The sequence below is a fragment of the Neolamprologus multifasciatus genome, chromosome 2 (assembly GCF_963576455.1).
Source record: "Neolamprologus multifasciatus chromosome 2, fNeoMul1.2, whole genome shotgun sequence".
Classification (NCBI taxonomy): Eukaryota; Metazoa; Chordata; class Actinopteri; order Cichliformes; family Cichlidae; genus Neolamprologus; species Neolamprologus multifasciatus.
In genome coordinates, this window is record NC_140440.1 from 24,081,946 (window position 1) to 24,099,165 (window position 17,220).

At 41.2% G+C, this 17,220-nt stretch overlaps 1 protein-coding gene across 4 annotated transcripts in view; it reads left to right on the plus strand.

Annotated features, from left to right (window-relative positions):
- The window catches only part of neurl1b (neuralized E3 ubiquitin protein ligase 1B), a 37,367-nt gene that overhangs the window by 12,577 nt on the left and 7,570 nt on the right, over positions 1 to 17,220 (plus strand). The window contains exons 1-5 of one of the 4 annotated variants that reach the window (XM_085182584.1): positions 4,678 to 4,994; positions 10,888 to 11,135; positions 11,229 to 11,562; positions 13,216 to 13,956; positions 16,947 to 17,072. In XM_085182584.1, coding sequence (XP_085038710.1) covers positions 4,964 to 4,994; positions 10,888 to 11,135; positions 11,229 to 11,562; positions 13,216 to 13,956; positions 16,947 to 17,072 — 1,480 coding nt within the window. In that variant the 5' untranslated portion in view covers positions 4,678 to 4,963. Of the gene's footprint in view, positions 1 to 4,677; positions 4,995 to 10,887; positions 11,136 to 11,228; positions 11,563 to 13,215; positions 13,957 to 16,946; positions 17,073 to 17,220 lie in introns of those variants that run through there. The other 3 variants (XM_085182593.1, XM_085182567.1, XM_085182575.1) reach the window with 3 other exon arrangements.

Here is a 17,220-nt window from a genome sequence, read left to right on the forward strand (position 1 = left end):
GCACACCGTTGCTCTAAAGATGCAGCTTTTCCTCTGGACTGTATGTCGCTTCAGCTGGCGTTGCTGGTGTTTTCCACTCTGGATTAAACCACGTTCGCACCTCACACTCACTAATCACACCAAAATCTCAAAAGCCTGCCAGTGTGCATGGCTCCTTAGTGCCACAGGAAAGTGTAAATTGAAAGTCAGAGCCTAAAATGAATTTGATGTGAAACAGCACATCACCTCCCCCCAGTTAAAGCACTTCTGTTTGATGGGCCAAATTGTGGTTTATGCCAGGTGTGCGTGATTAAGGTTGGTCTTTGAGTTAATAGGGAAATGAACAACAGTCTTATGTGTTAATATCTGATGTTCGGTTAATGCCACCTCAGTTTCTTCTTTGACCCATGTTATAATTATTACACCCCTTAGAGGACTTTGTCACTTATAGTTAAACCAAACCATTTCCAAGTGTAATAGTGCTGTTTTGTCAAATTATAACACTGTTACCAAGGAGAATGTGATTTATGCCCCTTTTGGGACCACAGTTTTTTCACTACATTGATTTGGTTTAGATTATTTTTTTTTAGCTCTTTAACAAAAATATGTTGCTTCATTGATTTTAGAAGCCACATCTATTTTTTTTTTAGAATTAGGAGAAGGTCATAGTTTAATTAGAGTGTAACTGGCACACTAAAAACTACACTATGGGAATACACAGTGTGTTTACTCGTATGCAAAATCAAGTAATATGTATATCGCTAAATACAAATACACCTCACGGGTATAAAATTATGACATCCTGCCTGATATGGTCCTGGTCTCACTTTTGATTCACAGCCCTGACCCATTGAGACATGAACTCCAATAGACTCCTGAAGGTGTGCTGGGGTATCCGTCACCAACATGTTAGCAACAGATCCTTTAAGTCCTGCAACTTGCGAGGTTGGGCCTCCGTTGATTGGACTTGTTTGTCATCCTAGAGAGATGAAGGATTGGATTGAGATCTGGGGAATTTGGAGGAGAATTCAGCACCTCAAACTCGTTCCTGTGCTTTTTGAACCTTTGCTGAACCATTTCTGCTGAAAGAGGCCACAGCCATCCATGAAAGGGTGTACAGGGTCTGAAACAATGATTAGGTACATAGTATATAAGTGTAGCAGCACGAGGTGGGAATAAAGTAAATACTCTTCACAGTTTAAAAGACAACGCCACCCTGGGAATTTCACCCAGAGAATACTGGAAGTAACACTGATCACCAAGAAGGCACTTAGGTTTGTTATACTCAGTACAGAGACGAGGTTCAATGATAAAACAGTTTGACAATTTATTAATAATTATTTAAAACATATAAAAGCACAATTATGAATATCAATGTACAAATATGCTTAAAAAAGGTATTCAGAGCTGAGGCTTACCAGTGGAGGGGCAGGGATGCCACGCACAAACTCAAAAAAAAAAGAAGAGAAAACACACCAAGACACAAGTGCAGCACACTATCACACACTCGCACTAATAAACTAAAAAAAAGACAGGTGTGTACACTCAAAGGATCCCACCACCAAGGCACCCTAGTCTCCTCCACGTCGGCACTCCGCATCTGAATAAAAGAAACAAAGAAAATTTTAATATATTACAACAAAACTAATATGCACACGCTGGGGATAGCCCAACCACAGGAACACACTGGTGATCCGCAGCTAGAAAAATGGCCTCCCACCAGTGGCGTAACAAAAACCCAAACTACAAATCAAAACAACGGAAAAAACAAACATACAACCTAAATAAAACTTTAACATATGGAGCTCCAACTTGCCATCTGCCCGACTATAAGTTAATCATCCAGTCAATCAATGTGCACGCCAGCCGATTCCCATAGCCGGCATGCATATGGCCGCTGTCCACACCGACGTCCACTTTAAAAGGCTGGCAGCAGCAGGAAAAGAAACCTCGCGACAGGAACAGACGGTAAAAGCAAAGCAGCAGCACGTCAGTTAGCGTAGCGTTCTGTAAAACTAAGGCCCACACTTCCTGCAAAGCATAATAAGTATTTACTATAAAAGAACAATAAAAGGCAGAGATTGTAACAAAACTGAATTGCGTACGGAGTAAACACCGTCACGAATCATGAGCAGAGTGGCTCATAGGAGGCTTCTACAACTACGACCTAAAAACAATAACTGTTTACCACCAAGTAAGGTAATGTACGCACTACAATGATGAAGGCTTCAGAAGGGTAACCCGCAAATGATCTCTGCAACACCAAGGGAAGTCAGGTGACCAAAAAGGAGATCACAGGTAAGCGATCCAGGAACGCTCAAATGGCCACTATTTATACTAACGCCCCCCTAATGCGCCAGGCCGAAAGTGGGTTGAACCGAGAAATAACATTCATCCTGCCACATGACATAAGTAACATCCACATGGATGGCAGGACCCAAGGTTTCCCAGCAGAGCATTACCCAAAGCATCACACTGCCTCTGCTTGTCTTCTTCCCATAATGCATCCTGGTGCCAGGTGTTCCACAGGTAAGTACAAACACCCATCCATCCACATGATGTAAAAGAAAAAGTCATCATCAGACCAGGCCACCTTTGATTGCTCCACGGTCCAATTATGATGCTCACATGCATCATAATTGGATGGAGATCAGCATGGGCACCCAGACTGGTCTGCAGCTAACTAATTTACATCCTTATATTATGCCACATTGGTGTATATGACATTGAGAAGGGGCATGTGACAAGTTAAAACAGTGACCTGATGGCTCTGGTATACTCTGGGAAGCAGTTTGCTGACATGCTTTGGGTCCATTTCTCAGTTATTCAGTGGCTAATTATCCAGTGTCAGTGGTCTCTTTGAGGATGACAATGTTTCCATTAAAAGGACACGAGGAGTCGCTGCATGACTTAATGAGCATTAAAGTTATGTAAATTATTTCTTATGGCCTTCACAATTACCAGATGTCAACCCAAAATTGGACACCTGTGGCAGATTTTAGACGGATGTGTCACATGACGTTCTCCGCTGCGATCATCCAAACACCAAATGAGGAAATATCTTTTGCAAGAGCGGTGTTTAATCCCTCCAGTTGAGAGTCGGTGCCAAGGCTCATTGAAGTTATCCTGGCAGGATGTGGTGGCTCAGCACCTACTAAGACACTTTGTTGTTTTTTCCCTATAATTTATCATCCATTTGTATTAGGGCCCTGTGTGGAAAGATTGATGATGTCATTTTTTAGGAAGGCAGTTTCTAGAAAGTGTATTTCCCCAAGTATCGCACAGTGGCGCTGAATATTTGTGCAGATGCCCCACTGTTTCTGCAATGATTGTGCAAAAAACGATCCTAAAAAGTACAGTTCTTTTTCTTTGGAGCAAAGTGAGCCTAGTAATCATGATGCTTTCATTAACACCCCGTAGTCTGCACTCACACAGTACATCAAGCATCAGGGGGAAGCAGCAGCACTTGTTACTGCAGCTCTGTTGTGTTTACAGTTAAACTTGATTGCAGAACTCATTGCAGCCTCATATTCACTTCCTTTGTTAATCCCTTTGCTGTAGCAACTCTTTCTTTTGGAGGCAAGGGTGAGGGCAGGGGGAATTTCACTTCTGCTTCGCTTCACCCCCTACACCATTCACCAAGGCGCTTATAAGGAGCAACCATATCCTGCTAAAACAAACAGCATTGAAGAGCAAGAAACAAACGCTTTTGTCTTTGAGTTATATTTAGTTACAGTCTGCCTTCACCCAAACACCATCTCACACAAGGCTTGCTTGCCCTCAGATTGAGTTAGATCAAATATGACCATGTTGTCATCTACCAGAAACCAGCAGCACTTCTCCCCCCCATCCCTTTGCAAATTGGCGGGTTGACTGTCAGCACAGTCAACCCGCACACACGAACCACCTAATTCTGCCATATGCTTTCCAATTAGTCACTGCCATGATGGTGACGTCTCGGAAGTATCATTTGCGAGCATAAATATTCATGCATTTCCATTTCTTCAAGAACAGATTCTGTTCATGATATTTGTCACACTGCTGCTGCTGCTGCTGCTGCACCTCGGGCTTCTGTAATGCTCATGCTTTCCCAGCTCCCCCTTCACTGATGTTCTGATTCCTACAAGCCCTGCAGGCCATGGCTCCTCAGAGAGCAGTGCGGTCCAGAAGACAGGAAACAGCTTGAGAGAAGCACAGCAGTCAAGGCTGTGGGAGGACAGAGGATAGGGTGGGGAAAAAGGGGATTTCCTCATACAATGCTTGGACATTTATCAAAAGTGTGGAATCCTTATCTGCCGTGCACTCTATGAGTGAGTGATAAAATCTGGGTTGCTCCCCTTGCCATTAGTGTGTATATTGCTTTAGGGTTCTGTGATTTACAGTTTTGCTATATATCAATCTATCTGTTAACTTTATGTAGATTAATTCACCCCCACCCCCTGCCACTACTACCACCACATCCGTTAAACAGCCATGACGGAGTCATTTTATTGTTGCCAAACTTTCCAGCATGCAGTTATTATATGCAAATATCTCAACAGACTCTCCTTTTGCGTCTCTATCAAACATACTGTTTGTCTTAAAGGCTACACGCCCACGGGGCTTCATTATAGCGGTGATTAAATCACGATTAATTATTAAGAGGCTCTGAGATGTTTTTGAAGGGGGGGGGGGGGGGGGGGGAGGAGAGAGAATCTATGCTCGCTGTGTCTTTAAAGTCGTGCAGAGGGGAGCCCGTACTAAAGAAAGGAGGGGGCTGCTGTGCGCCAGTTGGAGGTATCTGCCTGTCGCAGCGCTTGCTGTTGACATTAAGAAGAGCGTGTCGGTGGTCCAGCGGGGAGGTACAGAGCGATCGGAAGGCACTGATACTAAAGACTGAAGCAGGGCCAGGCAAATACTCAGCAGACCCGTGATACATGGATGGACAGAGAAGCACTGCAATCGGGATTAAGTTGTCAGCCGGCGCGAGAAATTTCTGGATATAATGGGAAATTCAACACCTAAACCTTTGATAGGTGAGACTCATTACCGATTTATCATTAACGAGGCTGGTAATGTTTACACAAGATAGGGTGTCTGTGCGGAACGGTTTGATACCCAGTGGATACACATGGCTTGTCCTACTTGTGTTGTAGTACAGACGCGCTTCCCATCACGGGGGCGCAGAGCGTGATTCCCAGGGAGCGAGTCCAAGCGAGCGCTCCAGCAGCAGCAGTCGCGTTTCTCCCCATAATCACTTTGAAGGCATCATTTACGAGGTTTATACAAAGGGATGTGGCCTCAAAATTTTGAGAGCATTAGCATCGAAAATAGTCAGAAAAGTGAATATTTAAGCTAATGCTGGGGATCTGATGCTTGGGCATTAATAAACTGTAGCTACATAAATAATATGGCAGTTATTTAGCTCATAAATAACTACAGAACATACAGTGAGGAAGTGGGTAACCTGCCCTCAGTTATATTTCTGTTTGCAAATTAGTTGAACATACAACACTTTGCACATTAAATTGATTTAAATTTTAAGCGTTTTATTCATTTATTTTCATTTTTTAGTGTCATCATTGCTATGATAAACAAGGATTTAGCTCCCCCCCCCTTTTTACTTCCCGTTTCCTTTTTTTCTCTTTATGTGTGACAATAACAGCAAATATCTGGCTGTTTATTTGCCTTAGATTCTGGTATGATTACAGACTAAAATCACCAAGGGCATGCACTATAAGGACACATCGAGAACCAAAACAAGAAAAATCACCACAAACAGTAACTGAACAAATATGAAACTAGGCCACATTCTTAATATATGCAACTATATTTGCTGCTGATCGTTTCCAGTATCTCCGAGTATCAGAGGTGTTTTATGTAAAGTACAGTCTCAAGTGATTGCCAGTGATTTGCATGTGGGTTGATTGTCAGCCCCTAGTTTTTGAATAAAGCTGCTGTAATGAGCTCTCAGAATGCCTCCTTCTGAGCCACTTTATGGTGACACCTAGAGCACATTACTTGATAATCAGTTCCACATATCACTTTGATTTAATGTCTGTCACCCTCTCACGCCCCCAACAGACCCACTCACTGGCTAAACGATGTGGTTGCTGCCAGAGCAGCTGAAGTGGGGTTTGGCCTGAGAATGTTTAGTCATAGAAAAACAGGAGCAGCCTGGATCCTATTAATGTTTTAATCAAATATCTGCATTTATGCAATCCATATCACAGAGTATATCTTCTCATCGCACAGAGTTATTTTGTTGGCTTTAGAGGTGATTACCAGGAAATTCCCTTAAAATCCACATTGTCTTGCTCACTGAATCATTTACAATGTGATGAACACATACGTCTGAGACATATGAGTGACTAAAGAGCCTGATCATCTCGTGGCCAAAGATAACTCTGACGAATACACATAATCAGATTTACTATCAAAAAGCTATCTTTGGCATGGCAGTTTGTCTTGTGAAGTCTTATGATTGCATTTATTTGCGCTTTTTTCTATTCATCAAGAGCAAGACAACGTTCCCATGCCCCAACTCTTCTCCAAAGCCAACTGATTCATGTACGGTAGCAGATACTGAATATGCTGTATGCAAGGAATTTGTCTGAAGGCAATAACCTCCACCACCACATTAGCTGAACTAAAAAAAACAAAACAATTTCTGATCAGCTGCCTGGACTTTGTTCACTGTAAAATGGCTCCAGCTCAGATTAGATGGCACAGATTTCTGATTTTGAATCTTAATTTAAGCTTCTTTCCAGAAAGCTGCAGATGACTTAGAAATGAGTGACAGATTGAAGGAATAACCAGTGGACAGAATCAGTCAGAACAGGAAAGTGGACGGCATTTTTTAATGCGCTGGTCCAAAAGGTCCTATAGCTGTTCTCTTGGGTTTATTTCTGGCAGCTATGAAGGCCTTAGAATACCTCGCAGTGACCCATTGTGCCTGTCTTCTAGAGGGACTGATGACCATTTTTTAAATATATTCCCCCACATGGTGTTGTGATTAGGACAGTGGACTGCGTTATTTAACATCCTGGTCCAAAAGGTCTTACAGCTGCTCAGTTGGGTTGAAATCTGGCAGCTATGAAGGCCATAGAATACCTCGCTGTGACCCATTGTGCCTGTCTTCTAGAGGGACTGATGACCATTTTTTAAATATATTCCCCCACATGGTGTTGTGATTAGGACAGTGGACTGCGTTATTTAACATCCTGGTCCAAAAGGTCTTACAGCTGCTCAGTTGGGTTGAATTCTGGCAGCTAAGAAGGCCATAGAATACCATGCACTGATCCAATGGCTCAAAGCTATGACCTCATTCTAACACTAGCAAAGTAGTTTTGGTGTGGATTGTTTCAGATGGTAGGAATGAACAACTAGAGTGAATGCTCAGCAGAGGATTCGCTTGTTAAAAGATGTTTCAAAGATGACTCTGCCAAATGGTGGCAGGTTTACTAAATGGCATACTGACATTTCGAAAGATCACTGGGTACTTATTTTTCAGAAATAAGTACCCAGTGATCTCTGTGGCGCCAATGTAATGTGTATTCATGAGAGAAACCAGCTAGGGCTAACACAGACCTTGCTGTGAGCTGTCCCTTGCTGCATGACCTGTTGTGCTATGCCTTTCATCTAATAATGGCAAACAAGTGTCTATATCAGGCTTGGTCCTTTAACTGCAGACTCCCACTATGTCACTCTGTCAGCAAGGCAGATGAGCTGAAGGCCTATAGGCTAAGCCCCAACATAGTCTGGCCAACTCCATTTGACCAAAGTATATTTTACTCTTTCAAAAGCTAAATTCCTAGAGTGGAAAGGGAAGGGGCACCAGCACATCATTTGAGATGTTACAGATGTTCTTGCTGCTGCTTCATAGTTTAGAATATAATCAGTGATAATGTCTAATTTAGGAAATGTACTGTGGAACATTTCACTGAGTTATTGTCTTTTTCGCTGTGAATTTTAAACAAATGTAATCACTCTGCGGCCCCGGTGGAGTGTAGAAACCCAGCATCCCTTTGAAAATTGAATCTGAGCCAATCTATACCTTAAACAATAATCTAAAGCTTTAATGCCATTTAATAGTTAACCCAAGCCCCCTCAGCTCTCTCTTAAGCTACTTTATGGTTTGTCCTGTTTGATTCCTGAACATTGTTAATTTGTTTTGCTCATAAAGAAAGTCCTTTCCCCAGACGGACATTGACTCCTATGAAGATGAGATCAAAGATTAAGCTTTTTTTATTTGGGTATTTCTATACTGACTAGGCACTGTGTGATTCATCCACCACTTCTGAAGATAAATGTGGAAGAATCAAAGGCGCTATTCAGGGATTTTAGGCCACAGATGTGTGTACCTCATAAATAGGAGGAAATCTTAAAATAATTTTTATTATTCTCTCTCTCTCTCTTCCTCTCGCTGTGTATGTGCATATATATATACAGTGGGGCAAAAAAGTATTTAGTCAGCCACCGACTGTGCAAGTTCCCCCACTTAAAATGATGACAGAGGTCAGTAATTTGCACCAGAGGTACACTTCAACTGTGAGAGACAGAATGTGAAAAAAAAATCCGTGAATTCACATGGTAGGATTTGTAAAGAATTTATTCGTAAATCAGGGTGGAAAATAAGTATTTGGTCAATAACAAAAATACAACTCAATACTTTGTAACATAACCTTTGTTGGCAATAACAGAGGTCAAACGTTTACTATAGGTCTTTACCAGGTTTGCACACACAGTAGCTGGTATTTTGGCCCATTCCTCCATGCAGATCTTCTCAAGAGCAGTGATGTTTTGGGGCTGTCGCCGAGCAACACGGACTTTCAACTCCCGCCACAGATTTTCTATGGGGTTGAGGTCTGGAGACTGGCTAGGCCACTCCAGGACTTTCAAATGCTTCTTACGGAGCCACTCCTTTGTTGCCCGGGCGGTGTGTTTTGGATCATTGTCATGTTGGAAGACCCAGCCTCGTTTCATCTTCAAAGTTCTCACTGATGGAAGGAGGTTTTGGCTCAAAATCTCACGATACTTGGCCCCATTCATTCTGTCCTTAACACGGATCAGTCGTCCTGTCCCCTTGGCAGAAAAACAGCCCCATAGCATGATGTTTCCACCCCCATGCTTCACAGTAGGTATGGTGTTCTTGGGATGCAACTCAGTATTCTTCTTCCTCCAAACACGACGAGTTGAGTTTATACCAAAAAGTTCTACTTTGGTTTCATCTGACCACATGACATTCTCCCAATCCTCTGCTGTGTCATCCATGTGCTCTCTGGCAAACTTCAGACGGGCCTGGACATGCACTGGCTTCAGCAGCGGAACACGTCTGGCACTGCGGGATTTGATTCCCTGCCGTTGTAGTGTGTTACTGATGGTGACCTTTGTTACTTTGGTCCCAGCTCTCTGCAGGTCATTCACCAGGTCCCCCCGTGTGGTTCTGGGATCTTTGCTCACCGTTCTCATAATCATTTTGACCCCACGGGATGAGATCTTGCGTGGAGCCCCAGATCGAGGGAGATTATCAGTGGTCTTGTATGTCTTCCATTTTCTGATGATTGCTCCCACAGTTGATTTTTTCACACCAAGCTGCTTGCCTATTGTAGATTCACTCTTCCCAGTCTGGTGCAGGTCTACAATTCTTTTCCTGGTGTCCTTCGAAAGCTCTTTGGTCTTGGCCATGGCGGAGTTTGGAGTCTGACTGGTTGAGGCTGTGGACAGGTGTCTTTTATACAGATGATGAGGTCAAACAGGTGCCATTCATACAGGTAACGAGTGGGGGACAGAAAAGCTTCTTACAGAAGACGTTACAGGTCTGTGAGAGCCAGGGATTTTCCTTGTTTGAGGTGACCAAATACTTATTTTCCACCCTGATTTACGAATAAATTCTTTACAAATCCTACCATGTGAATTCATGGATTTTTTTTTTCACATTCTGTCTCTCACAGTTGAAGTGTACCTCTGGTGCAAATTACTGACCTCTGTCATCATTTTAAGTGGGGGAACTTGCACAATCGGTGGCTGACTAAATACTTTTTTGCCCCACTGTGTATATATATATATATATATATATATATATATATATATATACATATATATATATATACGTATATATATATATATATATATATATATATATATATACGTATATATATATATATATATATATACGTATATATATATATATATATATATATATATATATATATATATATATACGTATATATATATATATATATATATACGTATATATATATATATATATATATATACGTATATATATATATATACATATATATATATATATACGTATATATATATATATACATATATATATATATATACGTATATATATATATATATATATATATATATATATATATATATACGTATATATATATATATATATATATATATATATATATATATACGTATATATATATATATATATACATATATATATATATATATATATATATATATATATATATATATATATATATATATATATATACGTATATATATATACGTATATATATATATATATATATATACACATAACACACTAGATACATATATATTACGTGTGTTACTTTTAGCCAAACCCACTACTTTTTATGTTTCCTGGTGTTGCATGGACATGGTTTTGACTAAATTTGCAGTATTTCATTTTGAGATATAAATACCCCTTACGGATGTGGTGAGATGACTGATTTGGGACAGTTTGCCTTTTTATACTGGAAATATGAACTACATGTTAAAAGAAACTCCTTGTTGGGAAGAGCAGAGAGTTTTTAAAAACTTATTATGGGGAATAAAATATGCAACTTTGGGCTTACCTCTGACCTCTAAACCAGCTATATACATATAATTAGCAGGTTCTTTATTGCCTTTCTTCTCTATTGTACCTCTTTTCTCTACTAGTAGATACAACTCTGCAACCCCGCCCGGTGGCTACTCGGCAGTACTACACCCTGCCTAACAATGGGGCAGCTGTTGAGAGAAGAACATCTGCTCCCCCAGTCAGTATCAACATGGAGTCACCTCGCTTTCACCCACACGCTAAAGGCAAGAACATCAGGCTGGATGGGCAGCTTCGCCGTGCCACCCGTAAGAACAGTTTCTGCAACGGCATCACTTTCAGCCATCGGCCTGTGCACCTTTATGAAAAGGTTTGTTTACTTTCCTTAATTAGTTTTGAGACTTTTTAAGGAGGTATTCATTTAAAGAATCAAAGTAAAAGGTTGTTTCACTGTGTCATTCAGGTGCGTCTTCGCTTGACTGGTGTGCACACTGGATGGAGTGGAGCTTTACGTTTTGGTTTTACTAGCTTGGATCCCAGTGAATTAGCTGCTGCTGATATCCCCAAGTATGCTTGCCCAGACCTGGTGACTCGGCCCGGTTACTGGGCCAAGGCTCTGCCCGAGAGACTGGCCCTGAAGGACAACATTTTGGCTTTCTGGGCTGATCGCCATGGAAGAGTTTTCTATAGCATCAACGAAGGCGAGCCCATCCTCTTTCACTGTGGACTCAGCATCGGCTGTCCACTGTGGGCCATCATAGATATCTACGGCATCACTCAGGAGGTCACACTGCTTGGTAAGCATCTTCTTATGTTGTTGTATTCTCACCCTAATCAAATGCTTATGTTTTTTGTTGGGACTGCAGCTGAGTGAGGCGAGCTGCGAACTTTTTGGAAAAGGATGAAAATAACTTTACTCAGCTTCATCAGTCAGCTAGAACGCTTAAACTGCAGTGACATATTTTTATGGTTTTAACATATTCACAGCAAATTCAAGCAGCTTCTTGGGAGTTCTACAAAGCCCTGCAGCACCACAGGATGAGTTTGTAGGAGTAGTCAGTTTGTAGTGAGTAGTCGGTTCAGCCTGAGCACTTCAAACCACTCTTCTTCTCCTCCTTTAACACTTTCTTACTATCAGTTTCCTGCACTTTATTACATTCTCCCTTGACTCTGCCATCATTTCCATCACCCTTTCCCCCGCGCTTCCCTCTCATATGTACTGGGTGTGTTTATCTTCAGTCTGACAGGAGCTCTGGCCTTGTTTGGTCAAGTCGGCAGATCCCAGGAGCTTTGGTAAGGGGCCAGTGTGCTCAACTGTTCCTGCATCACTAGAAATAGTAATAAAGGAATGCATCATAAGTCAAAGGAGGACTACTAGCGGCAGACTTGTTTATATCAGTCTCTAAAACAGACAATTTCAGCTGTGCTTTGGATTCTCTGCATGGACTGCGTCCGTTTAGAGAGCACACAATGGCAAAGAAAGGAAATGAAATAGGGAGGCAAATAAAATATTGAATGACACACGAGCTCAGGACCAACAGAGCTTATTTGTTCTGAGCGGGAAGGTTTATTTAACGGCACAACAAACATCATAACAAGAGCGGCGTATGAAGGGCTCTAAGCACAGATGCTTAGTCTAGCTCTCTTTGGAGTGTCCGTCAAGAGGATTTATCAGAAAGGATGTCAGCAAACTGTTGTTGCTTACTGTGTGAAAGTCATGTTTGATTTCTTATTTCAAAGCTGCTTGCTGTCAGCAACGGTAAGAATAAGCATTAAATACCACCACGGATAGACAGAAGTGTTTTTGCAGAAATGTCATATATGCCAACATGTCTTTTTTTCTCTGTCTTTTTTTAACACAATGCTCAAGGCGAAAATTGCTTTGCACTGCTAAAATATACAGGAAATCCTTAAAAACCTTAATGTACTACTTTTCATAGTTGTTTATTAATGAGCAATGTGTCTGAAACAGGTCCATTTATTTGTTATTATTTTTTGTTTGTTCTCTTTATAGCTAAAAATACCAATTATTGCATGATTTCGAAATCTTAAATCTAATTATGTTCTGTTGTTTTATTTTGAAGCATTTATTGCTTGAAAGAAAACAACTGAAAAAGTCAAACTTGTATTAAGGGCCTTGTTACCATTGTTTTCCTATAAGAATTCCCACAGTATGTGATAATCAGATCAATTATTGGGTGCTTACCTCACCAAAAAAAAAACAACCAACAACTAAAAAAGCACATTGCAAAGACATCAAAGTGTCTGCAGCAACACAAATAGGATCCCAGGGCTTACTGCTTTCATGTCATAGTTTTACTATGAAAAGGCATTCCTAGAACAAAGAGAAAAGGAACACCAAGAAAGGAAGTGACCTGAGCTTATCTGGGAAGGATTATGTAATTCTATGTCCAAGTCACGTACTTGCTTTTCCATATTTTCCACCACAGACAGCACGTTTGCTGAGAGTGTGGGATCCAGCTGCCTGAGTGCGGCCCGTCTGAGTGCCTATCTCCCCCAGAGTAGCCACGACTCAGCCAATTACAGCAACAATCAGTTGGAAAACAACCAGGCGGCTGCTGCCAAGATGGCCAACCTCCAGCTCAATAACTACACTCAGCTCATCCCCTGCTGCTCCTCCACCTCTTCCTCCTCCACATCATCCTCATCTGCTTCCACTGGATTCATTGTCCCAAGAGTGGTCCGGGGTCTCTCTTCTCCGCTGGACAATGATTTGCACTTTCACCTCATCCGTGGCTCTGATGTAATACTCTCTGCAGACCGTTCAGCTGCTTGCATTCATTTTCTGGACAGCAGTCGGACTCTGGTGTTCACTGACCGGCCCTTTCACGTGGGTGAGACTTTGTACGTGGAGGTTGGCCACCTGGGCCTGCCATACTTTGGGGCATTGTCATTTGGTTTAACATCCTGCGACCCAGCTAATCTACATGCTGGGGACCTGCCAGCAGACCCGGAAGTTCTTCTGGACCGCAAAGAGTATTGGGTGGTGCACCGGGTCTTCCCGATGCCTTGCTCTGGAGACGTGCTCAGCTTCAGTCTGCTGCCCAGTGGAGAGGTGCACCATGGGGTGAACGGAGTGGGACGTGGCAGGCTGATCTGTGTGGACTCCTCTCAGGTCCTGTGGGCCTTTTTCACCCTGCATGGGGCTGTTAACAGACTCAGGATACTTGGTACGTGTATTTAAAGCAGCACACAATCGATATCAAGAATCAAACGCCGATATTTATTATTCCTTTTTCACTGTAATTCCCAATGTCCTTGAATTTTATTAAGGTAATTAATCCAATTAGATCAGAAGGAAAACCAAAAAGAAAAACAAAAAGTACTAAATAAAAAAGTTACAGGTCTTAGGTAATATCACTGCATTACATAAAACAGATTGCAGTGTTTCGTAATGTGCCTCAATTGATGTCACTTGAGTCAGTGTCATTCAAGGCTAAGGGCTACTAGCATGAAGATGAAATAAATATCTAAGGGTAAGGAGTTTGAAAGAAGTTGCCAGACCTCTGTAGCTTACTCCTCATCTCTCTGAGGCTGCCAGTTTCAGACTACATTACCATAGACTGTAGGGACTTGCCCACCACAACTTCACCAGTTTGTTTGCCAGCATGCATTTGCAGCCCTGACTTTAGCAGTACCCAGGGTTAGATGAAATACATTATTTTAATTTAGAAGTTATCAGCTAATATTAGCAAGCTTGGTGAGCAAGGTATACCCATATGTCTATGGATCTTAACAACAGTCACCTTAAGGCACCATTGTAAGGTAAAGACCCTATAATATTAGAGACAGAATTCTAATAATCAGTCGGCTGTTGGCAAAGGTGGGAAGGAAAAAACTCTCTTTTAACAGGAAGAACCAAGCTTAGGGAGTGGCAGCTATCTGCCATGCCTCGTTGGGGTTGAGTTGAAAGAAAAAAAAAGACAGCATAGGGAGACAGGACTAAAAACACACTTTGGAGAGAGAAGACAAGATTTAATGACATACAGCACTGGTGTATAAACACATGGGGAGTGGAGTAGAATAGCTCCAACATCCTGAGCTTATAGCAGCAAAACTAAGGGATGATTCAGAGTCACCTGATTCAGCCCAAACTCAAAGCTTTATTATAAACGAAAGCTTTAAGCCTAATCTTAAAACTAAACAGGGTGCCTGTTGCCTGAGTCCAAATTAGGAGCTGGTACCACAGGACAGGGGCCTGATAGCTGAAAATGCTGCCTCTTATTCTACTTTTAGAAGCTCTAGGAACCATAAATAAGCCTTCCCTCTGAGAATGAACTGCTCTATTAGGATAAAATGGTATCATGAGGTCTTCAACATATGATGAGGCCTGATTTTTAAAAGCTTTGTTTGTAAGGAGATGAGTTTTAACTTCAATTCTCAGTTTAACTTGAAGCAAGCGAAGAGAAACCAGTATCGGAGAAATATGATCTCTCTTTCTCGTCCCTGTTAGTATTCTTATCAACTGAACTTTCAGTGAACTTTCAAAACAGTCAGATTGTAATGAAATATAACAGTTCAGCCTTGAAGTAATGAGTGCAAGAATCAGGTTTTTCAGCATCACTCTAAGAGATGGTGTTTCTAATTTTAGAGATATTGTGCATATGAATGAAAGCAGTCATGCATATTTGTTTAATGCGCATGCAGAAGGACAAAGATGGACTTAATTTTGTCTGAATCTAGGAGAAGAAAATTACATGACATCCAGTCCTTTACGTATTTAAAATGCGCCTGTTGATAAACTAATTTATTTGATTCGTCATCTGATGTCACACATAAATAAAACCAGGTATCGTCTATTAAGCAAAGAAAATATATGCCATATTTTCTAATAATATTGCCTCAAGGAAGCACTCATAACATAAAAAGTAGTGGTCCCAGCACACAACCCTGTTGAACTCCATAATTACCTTTGAAGTCTTGTTCACATGCACAAATAACTCCACAGCTGGGCATATTGTCAGTGAGGAATTTGCATTAAAACTGTGTCACAAAACATCAACAGCAACTCCAAAAAATGGTTAAGGACTCCATTTACAAGTGCAGTGTAGCAGATAGCCACCTGCTAAGCTTGTCAGTTTTATATTAGCTGCTACTAGCAAAAGACACATCTATTGCAATCACGACAAGAAGACTCTTTGGTACGCTCTAGCTTTGATTTAGTTTACCTAAGAATTTTTGGTCTGATTCTTTTATAAACTTGTTTACATTATGTTTGAAAAAGCTGCATTAAAGAGAAGGCACAAAAATAACTGAGATGTCATGTGATCAAAATTCCTCTTGTTCAGTCATGACTGAGAAGGTGCCTGTTGTTTTCCCACTCAGCAAATAGGTTACGCCTTTAGCCTGGGCATGTGTCATTTCCCGTGTTTTGTTTTTTTGTAAGCGTATTCATTTGGCCTGAGTGGATTTCCAACTAATCCCCCAACAGCATGCCCTTACTTGTTTCACTGACTCTCAATGTTTAAAGTTTAAAAAGGAAACTTTTAAAGTCACGTGTCTCTTGAAACAAGCAGACTAATGAACAAATCCATGCAGAGAGGGAAGTGAATCTAAATCTATAGTTCCTGCCCTATAATCTCCAAACACAATGAGTGTGGGAGAGTTAAAAAAACTATGTGATACGTTCTTCTGTGCACAGTGATACTGTCTGTGGCATGCAGTTCTGTATATGTGGAGACAAGCTTATGTAATGTCCAGAACAAGAGTGGCATCAATCTTCATATTCATCTCTTTGACACAAAACAAATGAGCATATTTCCGTAAAATGTTTTGCTTTAGTACTAGAATAATGAAAGTCTATTTTAGCCCCTACAATTCATTTTTTCCCAGGCTGAAGGAATTTGAAGGCATTTGAATAGTTTACGCCTATGTGAGCTTGTTCAGCCTTGAGCTGTGACCTCTCTTTCCTAGTCTCATTTTTAACGGTTTCTGATCCCCCGATTTTCTCCTAAAAGAAAAAGAAAAATCAGTCCACAAAGGACACGTGCATATCTAATCTGACTGGTTAGACATGGTCAGAATAAATCCCAAATCTCTAGTGTTACTGTCAAACATTTCAAGGGCACATTGCCCCAGAACATACCAGCTACACAGCTCACCTTTAAAAGCCACTACATTATATGGAGTTTGTTCATGTGTATTTATATTTGCGACACAGGAACACTGCAGTCCAGTCCTCCTTCTACATCCCCCACCACTTCACAGAGCAGCAGCCCAGATGACAGTGACTCAGACCTGGCATTCAGTGTCAACAGATCCTCCTCTGCCTCTGAATCCTCTCTGGGTAAGTTGCCAAATGTTGACAACATACCCAAGGCTACAATGTATATAGAAACCCTCTCAAGATCACTGTAATATGGGTTTGTGTGGGTTCTTGTATTATGTATAACCAACAATCAGTTGATTAAGCCCCAGTAAACTCTGCTGCTGTA